We start from the raw sequence: 23317 nt of genomic DNA on the forward strand, positions 1-23317 counted from the left end.
CAGCTGCAGAAAAGAAATTCAGGGGAAATGTTGCTTGCTGAAGGCTGCAGAAGTCAGTCCAGAGTGTTTTGTTTTAACAGATGTAAGCAGGGATTTTCCTGTATTTCTGCAGTATGTTTTTCTGTATTGGGTTTGCCCAGTTACCTGGAAGTAGCTACTATGGAGTCAGTATTTTCCCTGTAGCTGGGGAAGATATAAAAAGCATCACATACTTACATGACAGAGAGATCCTCCAGAGGTTAACAAAACTTTCTGTTAATGAACCTTCCACTTTCTGTCAGCTGTATCCAGGAATGTCTGTTTCCTGAGCTGTTGGTTTGCACTGAATACTAGATACAAGGGCTGAGTGTGACAGTATTGGAAAAACATCTTATTGGATTCTTTATCCTGGAGCTGATGTTAATGTGATCCCTCCAAAATTTCTTACATTTGTACTATGGCTGCGTATAATTCTGTTGTTGAAAACTGCCAGATCTTTTGCCAAGACTAGTACACCTGTGCCTGCCTTCTCTCACTTCATAAATACCTTGCAAGTGTTTTCATGAAGCTGGAGAGGTTGTATTTCACTGTTCTTGAGGCAAGTTGCATTCTGATGCCAGAATTACCAGCTCTCATGCTGCTTTGAATGACCATGGTCCCTGATGTGTGGTTCTGGATATCTCTATACTTGGAGTGGTATCTGCTTTCCTGTTTTGATGGAGGCCTGGTTCTCTATGACTTTTTACTGGCTATGACTAGGCTATTGTAATGAAAAAATGTCATACTAGTGGCCACAAGTTGCACTGTGGTATATTTAAATACTTCTTGTCAGATTAAAAACTTTTTTCCCAGTTTATGGTGTCTGTCTCTGCATGGTTTTGGACAATTACCTGTGACCTTAGAAGACATTTTTCATACCTGTCACTTCAGGCAGAATGTACTGTTACGCACAGAATATGCATTTATAACTGCCTTTTTCTCAAACGTTTTTCTACAATATTGTGCAATTCTTATATTTTATTTTTAAGCTTTTTATTATCCTTCTTTCAAGTTTTTTTATAACCACCAGATAACATTTTCAACTAATACTAAAACAGGTCAGTTGTATGTCTCTGTACTGGCAAAGCTACTATGACAAGCCAGGTATCTGTATGAAGTTTTTATTTTGGCTAATGCTACCTTTTGGAGATTTGGCTCATAGGTAGTATGGTCTTTGGAAGTTTTGGTTAATGAATGGTGAACCAGAGAATTTTGCTTCACAAATGTGAAGGTATGCAGGGTGTCTTGAGGAGAAATGGTCTGCTGGCTTCAGCAGTTTTGTTTTTTAAACAGCTGCTTGTAGTCTCTTCCTTTGTCATCTGAATGGAGAGCTCCTGGATTGTCAGAAAGGACCAAAGTTTTTGGAAACCTACAGGAGAGCTTGCAAAGTAGAAACGGTTGATAGCACTCATGTCGCAGTTGGACAGCGTTCCTTCTGCCACAGTAATCTACTCCTAGCAGCTTTTAAACCTATTTTTTGGGGGGGAAGAAGGGGGTGGGGGAGAAGGTGATTTAACAAAGCTGCACAGAATAAAACACGTCTGATCTTTTTCTTCAAGTTAAACTCCTTTAAGGCTGTTAAAGGAATGAGTGCACTGATTTACTGTGGTGAGTTTCTAGCAATTTCATCAAGTGCTGTGATTGGGATTAATTTTCTGAAGAATCTTCATGAATGCAAGCTCCCAGTGGAGTGTACTTTATGTAGTGTCTAAGAAATAATATGTGACTTGCTTTGAGTGTTCAAGTGGTGTCACAGCAGCATTGTTAGCATTTTGATAACTCAAACAGTGAGATAAGTTTGAAATAACTTTTATATTTGGAAGGAAGCATTTTTCTTCCAGATCTTGGGCACGGTATCTTGCTTATTAAAGCAAATCCGGCGGAACACTGGAGACTTTGTTACATAGTTCATATTTCAGTACTGTTTTGCATAAGGATATGTAGCTGAAATACTAGAAATGACTTATCTGTAGCTTCTCTTTAAAAAGGATAATCTGTAGGTGGTGCTTCAGTAGCTAACTTCTGTTATTAAGGCTGTCCTTCTTGGGCTCATTTTCCTGTATATGTATGTTGTAGAATATTCCATAGCAATATTGTTACTAGCTTTGGTTGTCATTTAAAAAAAGAGAGTGAGCACTTAAATTTCTTGAGGATTGCTTACAAAACAGTATCAGCTTCCATAAGATTTGTAAAATTACTCATGCTACTGTGTCTTCTATGAAACAGTGGGAAAATGACAAAGCACTGTTTTTACTCTGACACCATTTTTATTTGAAAATTTAAGGTTAAACTGAACGTTTTAAAAGTATTTCTTGTTAGAGCTTTTCCTATACTAACTTGTTTCTGAAAGGATAAATGAAGTATCTTTTCTTCATCAAGCTTTTACTTTTTTTTTCTTTCTACCCTTTTCCAGTGTTTTTTTACAATATGATGTTTTTGGTCTCTTCCCCTCCATTCCCTTTTACTATTCCTGCAAATTCTTTTCTAAATGTATTCTTCTTGTAAGACTAGTCTTTCATCTCTTTGCCCAATTATTCTTTCTCAAACATGCCCTAGGGTTTGGAAAAATTGATTCATAATATCTGGCAAACCTAATTTCTGAGCAGAAGGTGAGGCTAGATGAAAGCTGGTGTGAAAGGAAACATGATGGGATATATAAGAGGCTGCTGCTCTTTGGACACTGTCTGGTGTTCTTTCATGTAATGGGGAGAAGTCAGATCAGGGATAATTCAGTGTCCTAGTTTTGATTTCAGTTGAGCCCAACAGTGACTTGAAATAGTTTACCCTGGGAAAAATAATAAATAAAAAAGACAAACGTATAGTGAGAGTAGTTGTATGGTACAATAGTTCAGTCACAAGCGTGGATTTCATTCCTTTTTGCTCCTTTGCTAGACCTTGGCTACTAACAATGACCTCAGCCCAGTGCCCCTGTGTGAAAGAGTTACCTGCTGGCACTTGTAGAATAGCATAATTTTACTGTGCAAAATTAAGGAATTTTATTTCATGTACTACCGTAGTTCTTGTGTAAATAAAAAGTAGAGGGGAGGAGGAATGGCAGCATGAAGGTGTCATACTGTTCTGTGTTTTAGGAGGTCTATGCTGTTGGAATGATATTATTTAATGGAATTAATATGAGCTGGTTAATGTATATTTTGATTGAAATCAGTACTTGAACACACATTTAAGTCGTCACAGTATATGAGAGGCTGGAAGGGACCTCCAGAGATCATCCTGTCCAACCCCCCTGCCAAAAGCAGGATCACCCAGGGCAGTCTGCACAGGAATGCATCCAAGTAGGGTTGGAAAGTCTCCAGAGAAGGAGACTCCACAATCTCTCTGGGCAGCCTGCTCCAGGGCTCTGTCACCCTTACCATGAAGCAGTTTCTTCTCATGTTGAGCTGAAACCTTCTGTGTTCAAGTTTGTATCCATTGGTCCTTGTCTTATTGCTGTGTACCACTGAAAAGAGCCTGGCCCCCTCCCCTTGACACCCACCCCTCAGATATTTATACATATCCCTCTCAGCCTTCTCTTCTCCAGACTAAACAGCCCCAGGGCTCTGTCTCTCTTCATAGGGGAGCTGCTCAAGTCCCCTAAGCATCCTTGTGGCTCTCCATTGGATTCTCTCCAGCAGGTCTCTGTCTCTTATGAACTGAGGAGCCCAAAACTGGACACAGTATTTGAGGTGTGGTCTCAGCAGGGCAGAGTAGAGAGGTAGAATTCATGTTTAGGACTGGATCCCGATTTGAGAGGAAACAGGAGGTGAACTAGTTTCCAGTGCAGGTGTGATTCTCTTGTTGTTCTTGGCCTCATTGATCGCATTGCTGTGAATGGGCTTTGATTTTGGATTGTCTGTTATTCATAAAGGTAACAGTTAAAGAATTAGGACCAGTTGGAAGTAGGGGGAAAAAAACAACTTTTGTAGAGTTCAGGCCCTGATTAACAAAACTAGGACTTGAAAGTTGGTGGGTCTTTTTTTTTTGCCCCTCTCTCTTTTTACTGTAATATAACATGAGGAAAGCAAGAATGCATGTTCCTTTTTGAGTTTAAATATTAGGGTTTAAGTAAAATTGCTTTTTTGTGAGTGGGAATTGAAAAGATGTTGCAGAAGTGTGAAGGTAATAGAACATACTTTAATGTGGAACAAAATGGTTGGTGATAAATGAGGTGTTTAATTTGTTGTTTTTATTGATACGGACTTTAATATGTTATTCTTATTGATACAGATATGGTCCTGAACATCGTGAGCACGTGACTGCAAAGATGGACAGCTGGATCTCTTATAAATTGTGATTGGCCTTAAGCTGACTTAGAACCGTTGAAGAACTTAACAGGATTTTTCTCATTCCTGATTTTATGCCTATCTAATCGCCTCCCAACACCAGCTTAATCATGTATGGAAGTGCTCGGTCAGTCGGTAAGGTTGAGCCAAGCAACCAGAGTCCAGGGCGTTCACCAAGGCTGCCACGCTCACCACGCTTGGGCCATCGTCGAACCAACAGTACAGGAGGTGGTTCTGGGAGTAGTACTGGGGGTGGCAGTGGGAAAACTCTTTCTATGGAAAATATTCAGTCCTTAAATGCTGCCTATGCTACGTCTGGCCCTATGTATCTAAGTGACCATGAGAATGTTGGTGCAGACACCCCAAAAAGCACCATGACGCTGGGCCGATCTGGGGGGCGGCTGCCTTACGGTGTTAGGATGACTGCAATGGGTAGCAGCCCTAACATTGCCAGTAGTGGAGTTGCCAGTGATACTATTGCATTTGGAGATCACCATCTCCCTCCAGTGAGTATGGCATCCACCGTGCCTCACTCGCTGCGCCAGGCCAGGGATAACACAATAATGGATCTGCAGACGCAACTCAAAGAGGTATTGAGGGAAAACGATCTGCTGCGCAAGGATGTGGAGGTGAAAGAAAGCAAGCTGAGTTCTTCCATGAACAGTATCAAGACCTTCTGGAGTCCTGAGCTAAAAAAGGAACGAGCTCTGAGGAAAGATGAAGCTTCAAAAATCACCATTTGGAAGGAGCAATATAGAGTTTTGCAAGAAGAAAACCAGGTTTGTCATCTAATGTCACTGTTGCATGAGTTTAATAAACCTGCATGTTACATTTAAGCAGCTAAACTATATTGGTGCTTTTGAAAGGTAATTGGTATGAATAAGATATGTTTTCAGTTTGCAAGCCCCTTAATGTTTCGTGTCAGAACTGTAAGCCACTCTTTGAGTGCTTGTTTCTCCTTATGTGTCACATGGTTTTTCTCTTTGGACTGATGCTAACCACTCAGTTTCCTTTTGGAAGTGTTTTACTCTGTTCATAATTAATATTTCATCAGTGCTTCCTCTTGAAGCGTTCTCTGAGATGAAGAACGTGCTTACCGCTGACCCCAGATACAACTGAACTGTTGCTGAATGTTGACAGGTTGCCAGTAAAACAAAGTTCACATTACATTGGTCTTATTTTAGAGCCTCATTTAAAACTTCCAGACCCGCAGTCTTCACAAACAGATATAAGTTGTGTTCTTTGCTACATTTAAATATTTAATACCTAATATTGAATACCTGCTCATCTATTCTTTTGTCATAAGCTCTGCATATCTTGTTATGCAAGCATAAAGCACCTTACAAGTGTTTGGTGGTTTTTTGTTTGTTTTTTTTTAGTGGTCTGGTTAGTTAGAAAATAGGCAGAAAAACAGAGAATCTTGGGCATCTCATTCTTTTGTTTTGTCCCTCATAAGAGCATCTATAAATTAGAATAAAACTGAGAGGCTGATTAAATTTGAGGTCTCTTTGTAGTCATCTCTGCATATTAGAAATTTTCCCACCTAGACCTTCTTGCTTGTTTAACTGTGAAGTAACTTCTTGCCTTTGAGTTAGTGTCCTCGTGGTTAGTTGTTTCTGCCTAAATACAAGTTAGGCATCTCTTGGGACTCAGGTAAGAATCTTCACCGCCCTTAGAGAGCACATGCCCAAAGGTTTCCTGAAATGTAAGTCAGCTTTCACCACAACATAATTACTTTCCGTATTGAGTTTTTTAACTATCCAAGAAAGTTTAATAAAATAGTTTCCATAATTCAAGCACCATCAAGTTCTTGAAACTCTTCAAGTACAATTGCTATTTTAGGCAGCGCTTCTTAAGATTCGTGTTAGGATGTTAGAGGGGAGAGGGAAACTGCTGGAGGAAAAAAATAGTTGTACTGGTTTGAGTTAGAACAAAACTAATTCTGTTCAGGGATTTTACTTCTCAGCTCAGTCTCTTCTAAGCACCTTCACTTCCTGAACTTAGTGGCATGCTTTCACAGTGTCTGCTTCTAGTAGTGCTAACACTCAATGTTTCTACTTAGTACCATGGATTGGTGTGCAGGCCGAAGTCACTGCTGAACCTTATGCACTACAGTGGGTGCAGAGTAAAAGGCTGCATCTGCAGGGAGGAGTGGATAGGGCAATTGACCCTAAACTGACCACTGAGGGCTTCCTTCCCATATACCTCATATTGGGTGTAAAGCTGAGGGTCAAGCTTTCTTCTTCAATGGCTGCTGTCCAAGGAGGACTCTGTGGTTTACCCTTGAGCCCATTCCCCAGTTCCTGAATCTAGTTCCAGAACCCAGATGCTAATTCTAGTTACCATCTGCTATTGAGTCTATTCTGGTACTTTTTCAGTGTTTCCCACAGCATCATTGGTGTCAGTGATGTAGTTTTCATCAGGGGGGTTGGATTTGATGTTGGTTTTATATATATTTGTGTGCATTTCATTTTATTGTTATTTTCATTAAAGCTGTTTTAGTTTTCTAATTCATAAGCTTCTCCCTTATTCTTTCTCTTCTCTTTTGGGAAGCTAGAGGAGGTCATAGATAGCATCTGTCACTTATTTAGTGGCCAACTCAGCCCTAATCCTTGACAATAGTGCTGGTAGTACTGAAATGTTATACTCTGCTTTCAGGTGACATATCTTAACTACTAGATTCCATTTGGTTACTGATAACCTGATGCACTGAAACTTTCAGTGATCGGTTTTTCTTTTCACTTTTTGAAGAACTGAGTTGAAGGAGGTATGATGCTTTTCCTGAGTTAGTATGAAATAATGTAATGAACTTGTCATGTAGTTTTATAACTCTGTTCTTACTGAGTAGTAAGTGTCACAATGTGGGATTTGTTAATGTGTGCAACATTTCATATTGATTTTCATGTGTCTTCTTGGAGTGAAGAAAAGCCAAAGTTAAATCATTTTTATTACCAAAGCAGGATTTCCTTAAAAGGAGTAATCCTGTGAAAATTGTAGTTATAGTGTTGTAGTATCAGTGTAAATAAATACATGGAATATTACTCACTCAGCTTTGTGCTACTCTTTGTATTTTAGCTGCAGGATAAGTATTCTCAGATTTTTTCCATTTTTATGTTCTGTTTCCATACTGAAAAGAATACCTCAGAATATGATAACATTTTCTCTGAAATCAGTTTTGAACATTTGAGGATGCTGTGGAAATCTTGCAGGAAAAATGCTGTGAATGTGTGGTTTAAAATGAATTAAGCAATGGCTAAGTAGATTGGAGAGCAGTGATTCCTTTATCTGAGGTGTTGGGGTTTTTTCCTTATCTTTCCTTTATCTCCTAATTAAACATTTACAGATATTTCCAGGCCACTGTTCTCTAGGCAGTCACTATAATTACTACCATGCTGGTGGAATTGTATAACTTTGGTCCAAAAAAAGAGAAGGGTGCAATTTAAAAGTAAAAGGGTATCATTGCAATGAGCTGTAAAATCTAAGAATGCTAATTAATAGATTATGGTTAGCTAACCATGTGTCCTAATTAAACTCTGAATTCATTATGTCTTCTATAGCCTTTTGGAGTTGGTCACTTCAGTCCTTTATAAGGAAGATCAGTTTAATAGGATTTACTGTAATTAAACAGACTTCTGTATTTAGACAGTGAACAAGGGATTTCTCAGATCTGTTGGGGGACCATTACCCCTCATCTTCCCTATAAAATTAATTCCAGTGTAATTGCAGGAAGGGTGTTTTAGACCTCAGTATGAGTTTTTCAGCACATCACTTTTAATGAAGATTTCTTGCACGTGCTTTATTTAGCTAAGACCAAATGCATCGTTATACGTTGACTCAGTTTATGGAGCCAAGATGCTGACTGACTCAAGCCATTATCTGACAGACATCTTCAATCTCTTTGTTGCGGTCTTGGCTCTTTATTCCTCTGTGCACACTTGATTGTCCCTGATTGTAGTTCTTGTCACCTCAGCTTTGAGTGATGGAATTTCTCTTGTTTTTTGTTAAAAGTACATGGAAATGTGAGGTTTGGTTGATTGCTGCCTCGTCCTCCTGTGAAAAATGCACAGGTGTCTGTGGGTTTTCCTTCCCATTTCATGGGAACATGTAGCAGCACTGTTATCAATGTATTGCTTACTGAGTTCCAAGAAAATTTCGGGGTTCACTAAAGAGAAGAGAATGACTACAGAGTCTAAGGAGCATGCTGCCTGTCTGGAGACAGTCACATGTCTTCTGTGGTTGACTTTTTAGAACAATAGGTGGCAGGGATCCCTTGGCTATAGTACTGTTGTGCACACACACCTCTGCCTTGAGCTGTGAGTGCGTTAGTCTTGATCACTTGTGGTGTTTCCACCAGTTGTGGTGCAGCACAGCTGTATTCATCAGCTGCTCTGAGGAAATAACTACAGCTGGGGAGTGTATCTTCTGCTGAACTTTTTCGTCCTCTGTTAGTGATCTGGAAGATCCAGAAAATCCTTTCTTTTTATAAATGTGGAATATCATTGTCTCATTTTGAAGAGATAAAACTAAACATGGGAGATACTCTTGTAGTAAAGACGTTCTTGGAGAAACACCATAGTTTGAAGCGTGGTATGGATCAGTTAAACAATTGTACTTTGCAAGAAGCCAAGATGAGAGTGCAAATGATTTCTCAAAGGTAACAAACCCCATGCATATCATGGGAGGATCCAATGAAGCCAATAAACGAGCATAACTTTGGCATGATATCACTCCCTTCAGCATGCTTTAGCAAGAATTGTATTTTTCTGAGCTGAAAAATATTTTTTGTGTGTATGTCATTTAAGTTTTCCTTGGAAACCTTTATCAGAAGCCAGAAGAGGGAAAATAGGACAGTGAGTATTTTTTGCACTCAGACAGGAATAATTTCTGTAAAAGAACTGGACCATGATAGACTATGTGGAACTTAAGAACAAAGGAGCTCCTTTGAGTTGAAACTTGCTTGTAACAAGGTGATTGTCTTGTGAAAGAAGTAGTGCAGTGCAAATTTGATGTCTGATGCCCTGCATTGAGATCTCCCCCTGGATTGAGATCTACCTTTAAGATGTGATTCATGTTTCAGCTGAAATAATGTGGTTCCACTGAAACCATCTTTTTACTTTGATGTATTTCTGTGGTCTGTTTGTGGTTAGAGGACTTGGATGTCTGAGAGAGGGTTTAACCAAGAAAATATTTCTGGATTTCACCTTGCTTGGGGTAAGCACTTAATCTGCTTTATTGTGATGGGTGTGTCTCCAGCATTTGACCAGCATTCTGCTGTAGAGTGAGATGTATTCTCCATTTCATAGTAGCAAGGAATGAGCATCTCAGGTTTTAAAACCTAGTTGTCTGTATTAGCCTCTTACATGCTTTGAGTGCTGCCCTTCTTAAACTGTCTGAGCTCCTAATAACTAGATTCTTACCCTGAAAATCAGATTAATTCTCACTTCTCCATTGATTTAAATTATGTTGGGTTGTTGTGGGTTTGTTTTTGTTTTTTAAACTATATGTATTAACAACCAAGTTTTGATTTGTCTTGGTACTCTGTCATTCTAATGCTAGTGCCATGGCTGAGGTGGTTACTAGTTGATGGAAAGCTAAACTTTCTCCCATTGTGAATGTTAAATGGTGTAATATGGAGTCCCATAGGCACTGGATAAAGGTATTATCTGTACCCTACAGTATTACACTTAATTCTTGCAGTGGCAGATGTCTGTTGGCTCTCCAGAATGTTGTCAGCTTTCTGTCTTTCTCTAGTTGCAGCCTGAAATTATAATCTAATTCCCTTTTAGAATAACTTGCAACTGTCTTCTCCAGAGTGCTTGATATTTGAGGCATTTATCAAGTTGCAGCACTTTGTAGTGACTTCAAAAATTACTGTAAATGTATCCAAGGATGAGCCTTCTTGTCTCTTCTTGTCTCTTCTTGCAGTTCCGTGAGGAAATAAAATTAGACATTTTGTGCTTATTTAGGTTTGCCAATGCTTCTTTTCTCCCATCTTTCCTGTTTAGGTAAAATCTAATACTTTGAGTAACTTGGAACTGTAGCATAGGCTGAGCAGCTTGTCTGTTCTTGATCCTTTAAACATACAAGGAGAGTGCTACCAACTTAAAAGCAGCTTGTAATAAAGTGAGTGACATCAGTGGTACTGTTGAGTTTGGGAGCTTAAGTGTGCTTTTTTACTATGAAGCTACAGTAGGGATTACTTTAAATAGCAGACTCTTTGCTGCAGTTCTTTTGTCTGCTAAGTATTGAGACTGTCCAGACATTACACTCTTAACTAGGGTTGCAATGTATTTATTATGGCACCATTCAGTATGTATATTCCTAAAAGACAGCAAGAGCAGAGAGATAGTCCTACATTATAGTTCCTTTTAGCAGCATTCCAGTACTGATATTACAACTTCCTAATGGTATTAATTTAAGCAGAAAGGAGAGGAGCAATTCTGATGGAATTGCCAGTCCATGGCAAAAGGAGCTCAGTTAGAATTAGAATTAAATCTAGCCAGGGAGATCAAGGGGAACAGTAAAAACTTCTATAGGTATATTAATGGTAAAAAGAAGCCTAGGGAAGGTGTGGGCCCCCTGAGAAAGGAAACAGGGGAGCTGGTGACAAGGGACATAGAGAAGGCTGAGGTTCTCAGTGACTTCTTTACCTCAGTCTTCACTGGCAAGGGCTCCAGCCACACTCCTGAGTTAACAGAAAATAATGGCAGGGACTGGAAGAAGGAACTGCCCATGGTGAGTGAAGATCAGGTTCAGGATCACCTGAAGAACCTGTAAGTGTTCGAGTCCATGGGACCTGATGAGATACACCCATGGGTGCTGAGGGAACTGGGGATGAGGTTGCTAAGCCACTCTCTATTATATTCCAAAAGTCATGACAGGCTGGGGAGGTCCCCACTGAGTGGAAAAGGGGAAACATAACTCCCATTTTCAAACAGGGAAAGAAGGATGACCCAGGGAACTATAGACCAGGCAGTATCACCTCTGTGCCTGGTAAGATCATGGAGCAGATCCTCCTGGAGGCACTTCTGAGACAGAAAAATAACAAAGAGGTGGTTGGGTGCAATCAGCACAGCTTCACCAAGGGCAAATCCTGCCTGACAAACCTGGTGGCCTTCTGTGACAAGTTCACAACATTAATAGATGAAGGCCAAGCAACTGATGTCATTTACCTGGACCTGAGCAAAGCCTTCACCACTGTCCTGCACCTCATCCTGGTCTCCAAGCTGGTGTAGTCCGGGTTCCAGGGATGGACCATTCAGTGGGTAACGAACTGGCTTGATGGCCACACCCAAAGAGTGGCTGTCAATGGGTCCAAGGCCAAATGGAGTCCAGTGACAAGTACAGTCCCTCAGGGATCACTGCTGGGACCAGTCTTGTTCCACATCTTTGTTGGTGCCATCGACAGAGGCATTGAGTGCACCCTCAGCAAGTTTGCTGATGACACCAAGTTGTGTGGTGCAGCAGACAGGCTGGAGGGAAGGGATCCATCTAGAGGCACCTGGACAGGCTGCAGGGCTGGGCCCATGGCAACCTCATGAGGTTCAACAAGACCAAGGGCAGGGTCCTGCCTCTGGGTAGAGGCAATCCCAAGCACAAGTCCAGGCTGGGCACGGACTGGCTTGAGAGCAGCCCTGAGGAGAGGGACTCAGAGGTGCTGACGGACGAGAAGCTCAACATGAGCCAACACTGAGCACTTTCAGCCCAGAGAGTCAACCAGAGCCTGGGCTGCAGCAAGAGAAACATAGCCTGCAGGTCAGGGGATGTGATTCTACCCCTCTACTCTGCTCTGGTGAGACCCCACCTGAAACACTGTCCAGTTCTGGAGCCTCTGTTACAGGAAAGATCTGGAGATGCTGGAAGGTGTCCAGAGAAGGGTCACGAGGATGATCAGAGGGCTGGAGCACCTCTGCTATGAGGACAGACTGAGAGAGTTGGGGTTGTTCAGTCTGGAGAAGAGAAGGCTCTGAGGAGACCTTCTTGTGGTCTTGCAGTATCTGAAGAGGGCTACAAGAAAGCTGGGGGGAGGGACTTTTGAGGGTGGCAGGGAGTGATAGGACTGGGGGGGATGGAACAAAACTAGAAATGGGTAGATTCAGATCAGATATTAGGAGGAAGTTCTTCCCCATGAGGGTGGTGAGACACTTGAACAGGTTTCCCAGGGAGGTAGTGGATGCCTCTTCCCTGTAGGTTTTTGCAGCCAGGCTGGAAATGGCTGTGAGCAACCTGCTGTAGTGTGAGGTGTTCCTGCCCACGGCAGGGGGGTTGGAACTGGATGATCCTTGAGGTCCCTTCCAATCCTAACAATTGTACTGATAATGCATATGCCAGTCTTCATGGATGCTGAAACAGAGAGGTTTTTAAGTCTCTTGGATTTGGTGATATTACAAAGCATTGTGGGCTTGACGATGAGACAGCAGAGTGGGCTGCCAGGACTAAACTGTTAGTTGGGAAGAGTTGTTGCTTTTTTTAAAATGTAATGAAGTAGGCTAGCTAATATCCTCTTAACAGTCTGTATAATGTTTAAGATATTAATAAGAGAAACTTTTGTATTTAGGGTATATATACACACATATAACAATGTATATTTGAGATAAGGATTAGAGATATAAGAGCTTAGAGAAGACATTTCTGTACTCTGAAAGTGGTTACTGTGTTGGATAACTTACCAGGAGCAGTCATGCCAGCTATCTGAATTAGTAGTTGAAGAAAGAAACGCTGAAATGCCACTTTAACCCTAGCTTGAAGGAGGGAAAAAAGAAAAGAAAGGGGGTTGTGCTGTAGAAGTTCCAGTGTACAGCTCCTTTGTAGTTTTTGATTAGAATTTTTGGAACAATCTGATGAACAGAGGGAGGAATGACTATACCTGCTACATGTAGTGGATCAAATTTGTAGCTCCATGTTTTTAATCTGAAGATAACAATTCCAAGACCTTGAAAAGAAAGTCTTTTCAGCAAACTTTAGTTTCATAACCCACAAGGTCTCCACAAATGTGGGGTTTTTTTAATAGTATTTGTAGATTTATACTAGATCCTCTTGGAAAGACCAGAGTCACTTCTAATGATGGAAAAAAACCCAAGGATGAAGTGTAGTTAGTTCTTTTCTGTGGTGATATCAATTGTGTCTAAGTGATTTGCTTAGTACCTTAAACTGTGAAGCAAAAATGTTTTTTTTGGGTTGTTGGTTTCTTTTCTTATTCTATTGGCAGCATTGAGAAGCAGGTATCAATGATGAGTTTTTGCAAAGCACCATTCTAACTTGAAGATCTCAGTAAATCAGCAAAACCCTCCTTGATTGACTTCTTACTGTTGGAGTGCTCTGTAACTGATTTGTGCCTTGTTGTGTTGTGGTTTGTACAGTCACTTTGGCTTCCAAAGGCTATTAGTTTGTTTTCCTTTATTCTTAGTGAAGGAATAATACAATTTTGTATATAAGTGTTTTTAAAAATTTATAACCTTTGACTAAACACTCAAAACTTTGATACTGACTGGGAGAAATTGGGGCATGCTAACATAGATCTTGCCTTGCAGTTGCAGAGTCAGTGTTTACATTTAAACCATAAAGAAAGAATCCATGGGAGGATTCATTATCAATACCTCGATCAGGATTTAAAAAGATGTTATGATAGCTTGGGATTTCTGTCAGTCAGCCTCCCTTAATTCCTTCTTATGGCTTCACCTAGGAAAAGACTGGATTTCTTGAAAAGAACCCCACAACCCAGCAAATTCAAACCATAGCAAAAAAAAAACACCTTCAAAACCAACCAAAACCCCACACCAACTCCCCCTTCCTCCCCAAGCCAACCAAACCAACCCCAAAAAACCGTGAAGCATAAATTAGTTTTCTTATTACCTGTGTGTGCTTATTGAAATGAACATGATCAGATGCTGAAACACTGGCACAGAAGACCATTAAGTACATATCTAGTGACCACTGCATTATAAATCAGAGTTAAACTTGTTTATTAATAGTTACAGGAATAAATAGCATGTGACCGGCTTCTTCAGGTTAATTTTAGCAACTTCATTTGTAAACTGCAATGCTAAGTAATGTCATTGGTGAAGCTAAGCGTGTCATGGCTGTTGCATTCAAAATGTTTATTCATCTGTATACAGCTTTTTTTTTTTTTTCACATTTATGTGCTGCTACTTTTTCCTGTTACTGGTTAAGTGACTCAGGTGTGTGCACAGTGGGCTGCTTTGCCCTGGGTAGGGACTGCTGGTCCAAGATACCCTTGAAACAAAGACAAAAATTCTTTGGTCGTTAATACTCTATGCTGCCTGCAGTTTCTGTATGGATTGCTTTTAAAATCTGAAAATTGTCACTAGTTTGGAAAACAAGTACTATAAGCCAAAAAGCGTGAGCAGTTAATTGGAGGCAGTTATATTCTTCCACAATTTGGCTCCATAACATCGGGGTTGGACTGGATAACCTTTGAAGGTCCCTTCCAACCCAGAGCATTCTATGATTCTGTATGAAATTTAAAGGCAAGCATGTAGTTTCCTAGTGATGCTGGGCAGTTCATTGTAAGCACACCAGGTCAAACCCAGGTTACAGGAGTGATGGCTTTTCTAATCTCATTCAGAACAGAGAGAAAATAAGCTTTTTCTGGAGGGAGGGAGAAAGGGATGGAGATTAGTTGTGCATAAAAAATACCTTTTCCAGTGCTTTGCAAATAGAACAGAGGGGTGGTGAATACATTCTGCTTTTTAGAAAGGCACTTCATTTAATGATGACTGCTGCATGATATCATCATAGTTACCAGGTTCTATAGCATGTTGCTGTGCATTTCTGTTCCTGCAGTGGTACCCTTTCCTACTTCTTCATTTTTCCTCCCCCTTCACACCCCTGCTCTGGTGGGTTGGGCAAAGAAACACGGAGACAGCCAAAGTTTGGAAAAACAAGCAAGAAATAAGTGGTAGTCCAACATTAATTGAGCCTCACTGGTATCTGTACCAATGGTATGTGTGACTGCGTTTTTGCCTGTCTGATACATATTGTAGCACCATCATGTTCTTATGAGCAGCACTGTCAAGGAGTAGTTACTTCACTAAAATGCTCTTGCTGTCAGAATGCTTCACAGATGCAGAAAGTACACTATGGGTCAGGTACCACCTCTCTTGGCTTGTTGAATTTTGACAACAGATGGTCTTCTAAGTATGTGGATTCACAGTATCACAGTATATCAGAGGTTGGAGGGGCCCTCAAGAGATCATTGGGCCCAACCCATTGATGTTGATTCCAAAGAATGAAGGGCCATGCATTTCTTTTCATGTTTTATTGCTTTATGAGATTAAAGCAAATCAACACATGAACTGCCACCATGCAGAAATGAAAATCTTTATTGTTTTTCAAATGCTTTGTACAGGAGCTAGTTCTTCCATAATAGTTGATTCCTCCTGGCATTTAAAAAAAAAAAAGCACATATGCAAATCCTCCCATTTTTAATGCAGTGAGCTGAGGATCACATACCTTTCTTCCTTGCCAGGAGTCATGGAATTGTCTGTGTAATGGTCTGGATTTTAGTGGAATTGTGTGTCAGATGACACGTACTTATTTATGACTGAGAGGAGAGAAAAGCTTTCTGAACATATGTTTGTGATGCAGCATGTCTTTGATGACCTGCAAGTGCAAGAATGCTTTTCTTGGGCTTAAATGATTGATTAGCTTCAGTTCTTTTGGATCAGGAAGGAACCTTGACACTGAAGACACTTTTTTTAGCCCTTGCTATTAGGCTTTACAGATTATAAATGGATATCGCTTCTCTGATAACAGAAGCAAACTGAAGCAACAACAAAAATAACTTTAGGGTGATTAGAGCTTTCCTCATTTTAGAGGGGTGAGATACCCATGTATCCTATTCCAGCATCTGAGCTCACATCTCTAAGCTTCCACGAGTCTTGTCCTTCTGGCTATGTCTGTTTTGAGAGATGGAAATGTTTAATACTAACCATTTGATTTCTTAAAGGGTTCAGGGCATCAGACCAAAACTCTTACACTTTTACAACTAGAAATGTTCAAAATGTCAAAAGCAACACAGCTAAGAAACACCAACCTGCTTGTAAAGTAAAGCTGTACTGTAAAAGAGGCTGATCCTCCATAGGCAATTCATGCCTTGTCTCTGATCTAAAGAGAAAGAAAATGTCTTTCAGAATGGTCATACTTCTACAGGCTAGGCTAGATCCTTTCAGTGTAGCTGGTCATTGTGCTGTGTTGCGTACATGCTGCACACCTTCTGGCCACCGTGCTACAATATGAAATTACTTTTTCTGCTTTTCAGGGACCAGGAGATGCATTTCATGCACACAAACAGGAAGCAACTGTGAGGTTTTCCTCTTCCACATAAGAAGAAGGTGGTCTTAGTTGCATTTTATACTTTAAAGTAGAGAAAAGGATTGTAGGGTAAGATTTGCTCCTACTCTCTTTAGGTTAGGGTGTGTTTCATGGAAGTCATAGGGGGCACAATCGTTCATCTGATCCACAGATAAAGACCCCTCAGTTCACAGTAAGACTTAATTATTGGTCTGGATTTTGCATCCACTAAAAACGTGCATATGAAGAGTCTGAAAGTGGGTTTGCCTTCTATGGCAAGATTTCTCAGCTGGATGAAAGAAGTACATCCCTGGAGAGGATGATAAAAGCTTCAGGCTGATTAGTGCTAATAGGTGAAATGGTGAACCCCAGAATAATGCTACAAAAAGAAAGTGGGCAAAAAGAAGAATCATAGTAAAGGCTTTTAATTAGTTGCTAGGAAATTGTGCCCCTGTGCTGGAGCCTGCATTATTTCCTCAATTGGATAGATGTGGAGAATCGGACTGTTCAATGATTCATGATTCATCTCACTTTGGTGTAGGAGTACAAATGACAGTGTCATGTTTACTAGGTAAACACCAAAATTTCAGTGCTTTTCTGATTATCCTGCTCAGTAATCCTGATGAGGAAGGAGACAAGAGCTTTGGGAGAGTGCAGTTGTAAAAATGGAGATAATTCTTTGATCTGACTAGGTATAGCAATCTTTGTGTGGTTTACATTAGCCTAACAAATGTAGGTACTTCTCTGAAATTTTCTTTTTTTGTGTGTCTGCATATGTTAAAATTAACAAATATAGTTGCTTGTGAAGATTAATGGTTTATCCAGAGTAATTGTACAAAAGATGTGATGTATTTAATTTTCTTTGAGGGTAGAGGAATTTTCCATCAGCCTGTATATCAGGTGAATAAAGTAAAATTTCTCTTTCCACAGAGTCTTTGATTTGGAGGACAATTTTTTAAGGCTTTCTCCTTCAGCCAGTATCTAATGGGTAAAGTTTGGCCATAAGGTTGTGAGCTTGTTAACGAGTAACCACTTTAATAGTTCTGTGAGCCTAGTTACTGAAAGGAGGGACCTCTCTAAGGAAACATAGGTATACTTTCATGTAAAAAAGTAAATAGCATGCTGTATATGTGCAGTTAATAGCATTTTTTACAGGTGAAGAAGAATGAAAGCTAACCCTGTTGTGACCCTCTTTGCAGTGGGTGTTTGGACCTTCTAACTTCATCACCATATTTGGGAGCTTCCAAATAATGGAATTATCTGCAGTAATTTAGGGATCACAGGATGTTAGGGTTGGAAGTGACCTCTGGAGATCATCAAGTCCGACCCCCTGCCAGAGCAGGACCATAGAATCTAGCACAGGTTGCACATTAATGCATCCAGATGGGTCTTGAAAGCCTCCAGAGAAGGAGACTCCACAACCTCTCTGGGCAGCCTTTCCAGTGCTTCATGACCCTCACAGTAGAGAAGTTCCTCCTCATGCTGAGGTGGAACCTAACTGGGAGACAACTCAAAAAAACCCCAAAACACCACCCATCTTGCAATGATATGAGTTAATCTAGACTCTTCTTAAAACAATTAATTTTGGCTTGAACTAGCAGGTGGTTGTGGCAGTAAGGAAAATTGTAGTAAGAATGCTTTTGCCATGACTCATGAGAAGCTCTGTGCACATACTTGACCAAACAGTTGGAGTAAGCGTGGTTACTGTTGTGTGTGTTCTGGTTATGGTTTGGAATGCTTTTTGCACTTGTGCAACATGCTAGTGAGATCCTTGCAGTAGCTCCACAGTTAATCCTTTATTAAGCCATTCAAGTTGGAAATAGTGCACCTTCTAACTGCTGTTACAAAACCTACCTTACCTTTTTTGAGCTTTTTTTGTTTTAAGCCACTAAATATGTTGACAACTTCAAAATGGGGCTTTGCATTTAACATACAACAGTTGAACAAATGTGGTCGTACTGTTGTTACATCCTCTCTCCTCCATCCTCCTAGAAGTAGATTCAAAACCCAATATTTGCTATTTCAAGAAGGTTACAAGTTACCATTTCTATTCAGGAAAAGCTTTTACTATTTTTTTTTTTTCCCTAGGCTGGAAATGCATTCAAGACCAGCCTTCTAAAACTGTATGCTATGTTTCTCAAAGCTGAATCAATTTACTGTGTATTTATTCAGAAATTATTCCTCTCCTCCTTTCTATTTGGCTGCATCAGCTCAGATCTGTATATCTTTAAGAGGTCTGAGGTTTGTCTGGTTTTGACTGAGAATTGATACTCACTCATGTTTAATATTAACTGTTTATAGTGTTTCTGGTCAGGCTTCTTTAATCTGAAAGACTGGGTTCTTGTGGAAGAAATATTTAATTCACTTTATACTTAATACAGTTGTTAATGTTTCTTTGTGAACTGCTGAATGCTAGACAGTCTTTGAAGACTGATCCGGGAAAAAGCGATCTGTACCTTACAGGCTGAACTTGTTAGCAGGTTATTTGGTGCATGCAGTAAGACCTCATTAGAGATAGCCAGTAGTTGATACTGGGACCCCTTCATGTATGCTGAATATAATCTGGCTGTTAAAGTCTTGACTAAATTTATTCTGATCTATTGAACCAAATGTGCCCCTGTACAAGTGGTTGTAGGCTATCCAAAAGGAGTGATACTCAGATTCACTCATTGCCTCATTAGGCACTGTGGTGTGTGTGTTTGTGTACCTGTAACAGAGCTTCTGTTTTAGTTTTCTCTGATTTCTATCTAATTCACGCACGCCAAAACTGCTTTGTGAAACCAACCAACATGTGACAGGCAGGAACTATCCGAGGATCTTCCAAACAAGACTGCTGCTGCAAAATAAAAGGCTGTTGGCTCTATAGTCATGTTTGTATAGCTTCTAATGCTTGAGTCTCTGAAGGAGTTTAACTGCTGATGAATTAAATATTTCATCACTCAGCAAGGTACATGTTATTGCCATCCATGAATGGACGTTATAAAATGCTTCTAGACCAGTAAATTGGGTTAAGAGATAATGTGATTATTCAAAATCTTGCCATTAGTGGTTGCTGTAGTTTGAGATATTGCAGAATTTTTGTGTTAACCATTAGAAAGCAAAATCACCTTCTGCTTCAAAAAGTAATAAATTAAGTGCTGTGAACTCTTCAGACATGTATTCATAAGGGCTCTATGGTATGCTTAGGTTAGGCTTGAGGCAAGATACCTTTTATTTTTGCCACCTTTTTTGGAAGGCGTTGAGCTTCAGCTGTCCGGCACAGTTGCCATGTATTTCTCTGTGCTCAAACAACTCAGCCAGTTAATTTTGTTAACCATCTGTGAGTGAAGGTACTCATTTTTGTAATGCATCAGTAAGAGGGAAGGTTAATATGCCATGTAGACTTAGATATAACTGAAAGGATAAGGCTTTTAACACACTGATTTTCTGGACTCTGCTCAATTAGAACTTGATGAATAGCAGACTTTTCTTCCATGCAGATGTGTCATTTTAACTCAATATTTCTGTATTGTCTCTGCTTTTTCATTTTAAGAGCAAACATACTATATTTTTCCCTAATTATTCATTTTAATCTTCATTGTATTGACAATGTTTTTGCCCTTAATCTTCCATTCAGTTAGGCTTCCTTTGTTGATGATGTAAGCTATGAAAAGAAGTGGTTTCTGTGTTTTTATTCATGTGTATGGAAATTGCAAACAAAAGTGGAGATTAACTTGTCAAACTTTTTACCATGTGAACGACTTTGTATAAATCTCCACGTTTTTGGAGCCGCCTGATAAAAAACTCACCTTTAATTTGTGGAAGTCACTTTCTTGACTGAATTGGGCAACAGAATTGCACACAGGTCAAGCTTCTGCCAGTTATATTTTTCATCCCTCTTACAGTATGTCATAAACCTGAATTACAGGTAACGAGTGGTGCTGGTTTAGTACTTCATCAAATTACCAAAGGGCTGTTCCTGACACAAACAAATTGACTTTTAACTTGTTTCAGCCTGTTTTGAATGAACATCTCGGTTGTTTTCAGAACTTTTATCACATTAGGGGTTTTGCCATTAAATGGTGCTATTTGACAGTACAGCATTAAATCAAGAGAATAGAAACTTACATAAAACATAAGGCATTAGAGCTGGATCATTATTAGAGGTAAATGATTGGTAATTGCTAACAACAGTACCCTTGTAGACAATACTTAAATTGGTAGCTATAATGGATGTTTTTTCTTCCACAAATCTTTCATCTCAATTTGTGGTTTTGTTGGGGTGATTTCCTCTCTTTAAATACAGTTTTCTTTTCCTCTCTCAGCATAGGGCTGGCTGTTGGGAGTTGACTAGCACAATTGTTCTTATGTCACTTTCCATGTTGGAATAAGATTGCACAAGTGCAATTTTTTGCAACAGGTTATGCCCTAAGGCACACACAAGTATGTATATAAGCTACTCATTTACATGGGTGACATGGAAAGAAAGGCTCTCTTTTTCATGGAATTCTTATAATACCTCATGTTCAAAGCACAGTTTATACTGACTTGATAGTTGCAGATGATTTGTTCATCTTCTGAATGGCCAAGAGTCAGGTCACCAACAGGAGAGCATGAACATCGTAAACAGCAGGGAAATGTTTAACCAGTGTGGCAATCACCACCTGACACAAACTGGCTGGAAAATCCTTTATTTATCTTAAAGGTATTTTCCCACTAATCTCAGTTTTCTGCTTGTTCTTGATGCACCTTTAATTTCTGCAATAAAATACCAGATGCATTGGACAATAACAGTGATGACTGAGCCTGGAGAAGAGAAGGCTCCAGGCAGACCTAATAGCACCCTTCCAGTACCTGAAGGGGGCATACAGGAAGGTTGGAGAGAGACTGTTCACAAAGGCCTGCAGGGACAGGATGAGGGGCAATGGCTTCAAACTAGAGAAGAGCAGATTTAGATTGGGTGTTAGGAACAGGCTTTTTACTATGAGGATGGTGGAATACTGGAATATGTTGCCCAGGGAGGTGGTTGTGGCCCCATCCCTGGAGATATTCGAGGTGAGGCTGGGCAGGGCTCTGGGCAACCTGATCTAGTTTGAGGATGTCCCTGCTGACTGCAGAGGGGTTGGACTAGATGAGCTTTGGAGGTCCCTTACGGCCCTGACCATTCTATGACTGCAGAGTTTTTCCCCTCTAATACTCACCAGTCTCTGCTCCAAATGAAACAGTTTTGGTCTTGGTAATAATGTGAGCCCATATACAGCATATGGTGAATAAAGCAGAATCAATTCAGTATGAATCCACCCAAATACTAGGAAGTCTTAAACTTTGCACATATTTTTAATGTAGTTCTGGGGTGGAATTTGCCTCAAAAATGCTGTATTTCCACTCTCATTAATTTTGCATAACCTGTCAGTGTTGTCCCCTTTGCTGGTACTAGTTTTGGTGAGCTGAGTGACTTCTTTGGGAACTGTTCTGGATAAAGGATGCCTGGGCAAAAAGGCTGTTTTTCACATGACTTTGTTCTTTAAACAGCAGTGCTGAGAGAAGCAGGATTAAAAGATACAACCTTAGAACTGTAGAGTTATTTTTACTACTGTTTGAAATGAACTCTAGAATGACATGAATGTTGCCTATGCTGATGCTCATGAATAATTTATTTCCTGCTCAAAATGCCTATTTTCAGAACAGACTTGGGACGGAAGTAGTAAATGAAGATTGAATTTTCCTCTCAGTTTTATAAACTCACTAAAAATATGCTTCAGTTTCTGAAGATTCCCATTCATGGGCAGGCATTAAGGAAAGGAATAAAGCAGGTCGTCTCAGTTCTTGCTTGTGGAACTTTTAATGTGAAATGTAGGCTAGTGTTGATCCACTGGCAGATTACTCAATCTGTTCAGCCTTTCCACTTGGCTTCCTACATTCTCCCACAGTATGGAAATAGATAACACATCTGAACCAAGTGTTGCATCTTTCTGTGCTGTGCCACTCTGCTCAGGTAGCTAAGAGGATCTCCCAGGACTCTGTGATCAGAAGCAAGGTTTAAGGGGAAAAACTACTAGTGGTGGATTGAAAGCGGGTTCAGTCAAGGAGTGTTTGAAAGAGCTTGATCCATACAAGACCACAGGGTGAATCTGAGGGTGCTGTTTGGTGTCACTGGAAGGCTTATTTATAACAACTTTAGAAGACTAAAGAAATTGGGAAGGAAACTTAATAAGCTGTGCAAACACAGATATTCCACAGTCTTCAAAACATGCCAAAGGATGAGCCATGGAATTCCGTGTTTCTCGCTTCAGTCCCCAGAAATGTTGTAGTGTGAGTCCTTTTGGAATACACTTTGGTGCTTGTCAATGAAAAGGTGAAGACTGGGGAGACACCTAACAGCAAACTTCCCATACTATGAGTCAGTGGCTGAGAAGAGGGACAAGGCCCTTCTATTGGATTCTGCATGGTAGGAGGATGAGAAATAATGGGTGTAAATACAAAAGAGAGATCCTGAGCAAATGTAAGAAAGAACTTGGAGATTTTCAAGATCTGACTGGATAAAGTCCTCAGCAAGTTGGTTTAATCTCATAAACGATTGTACCCTGAGCAGGAAGTTAAACCAGATGACCTCCTGTTGTCCTCTCCAACCTGAATTATTCTATCGTAATTCTGTTTTGAAAGACTGATTAAAACCAATGTATTATGTGTGCTTAGGTTTCTAGCCTAAAGCATGACCTGAGGTTTCT

At 40.1% G+C, this 23317-nt stretch overlaps 1 protein-coding gene across 2 annotated transcripts in view; it reads left to right on the forward strand.

The window, feature by feature from the left end:
• The first annotated feature begins 4408 nt into the window (after window positions 1–4408).
• ERC1 (ELKS/RAB6-interacting/CAST family member 1) overlaps window positions 4409–23317 on the forward strand; it is a 351929-nt gene continuing 333020 nt past the window's right edge. For both annotated transcript variants that reach the window (XM_054386713.1, XM_054386714.1), the window contains exon 1: window positions 4409–5077. In XM_054386713.1, the coding sequence (XP_054242688.1) occupies window positions 4409–5077 (669 nt within the window). The remainder of the gene's footprint in view (window positions 5078–23317) is intronic.

The sequence above is a fragment of the Indicator indicator genome, chromosome 14, assembly GCF_027791375.1.
Source record: "Indicator indicator isolate 239-I01 chromosome 14, UM_Iind_1.1, whole genome shotgun sequence".
Classification (NCBI taxonomy): Eukaryota; Metazoa; Chordata; class Aves; order Piciformes; family Indicatoridae; genus Indicator; species Indicator indicator.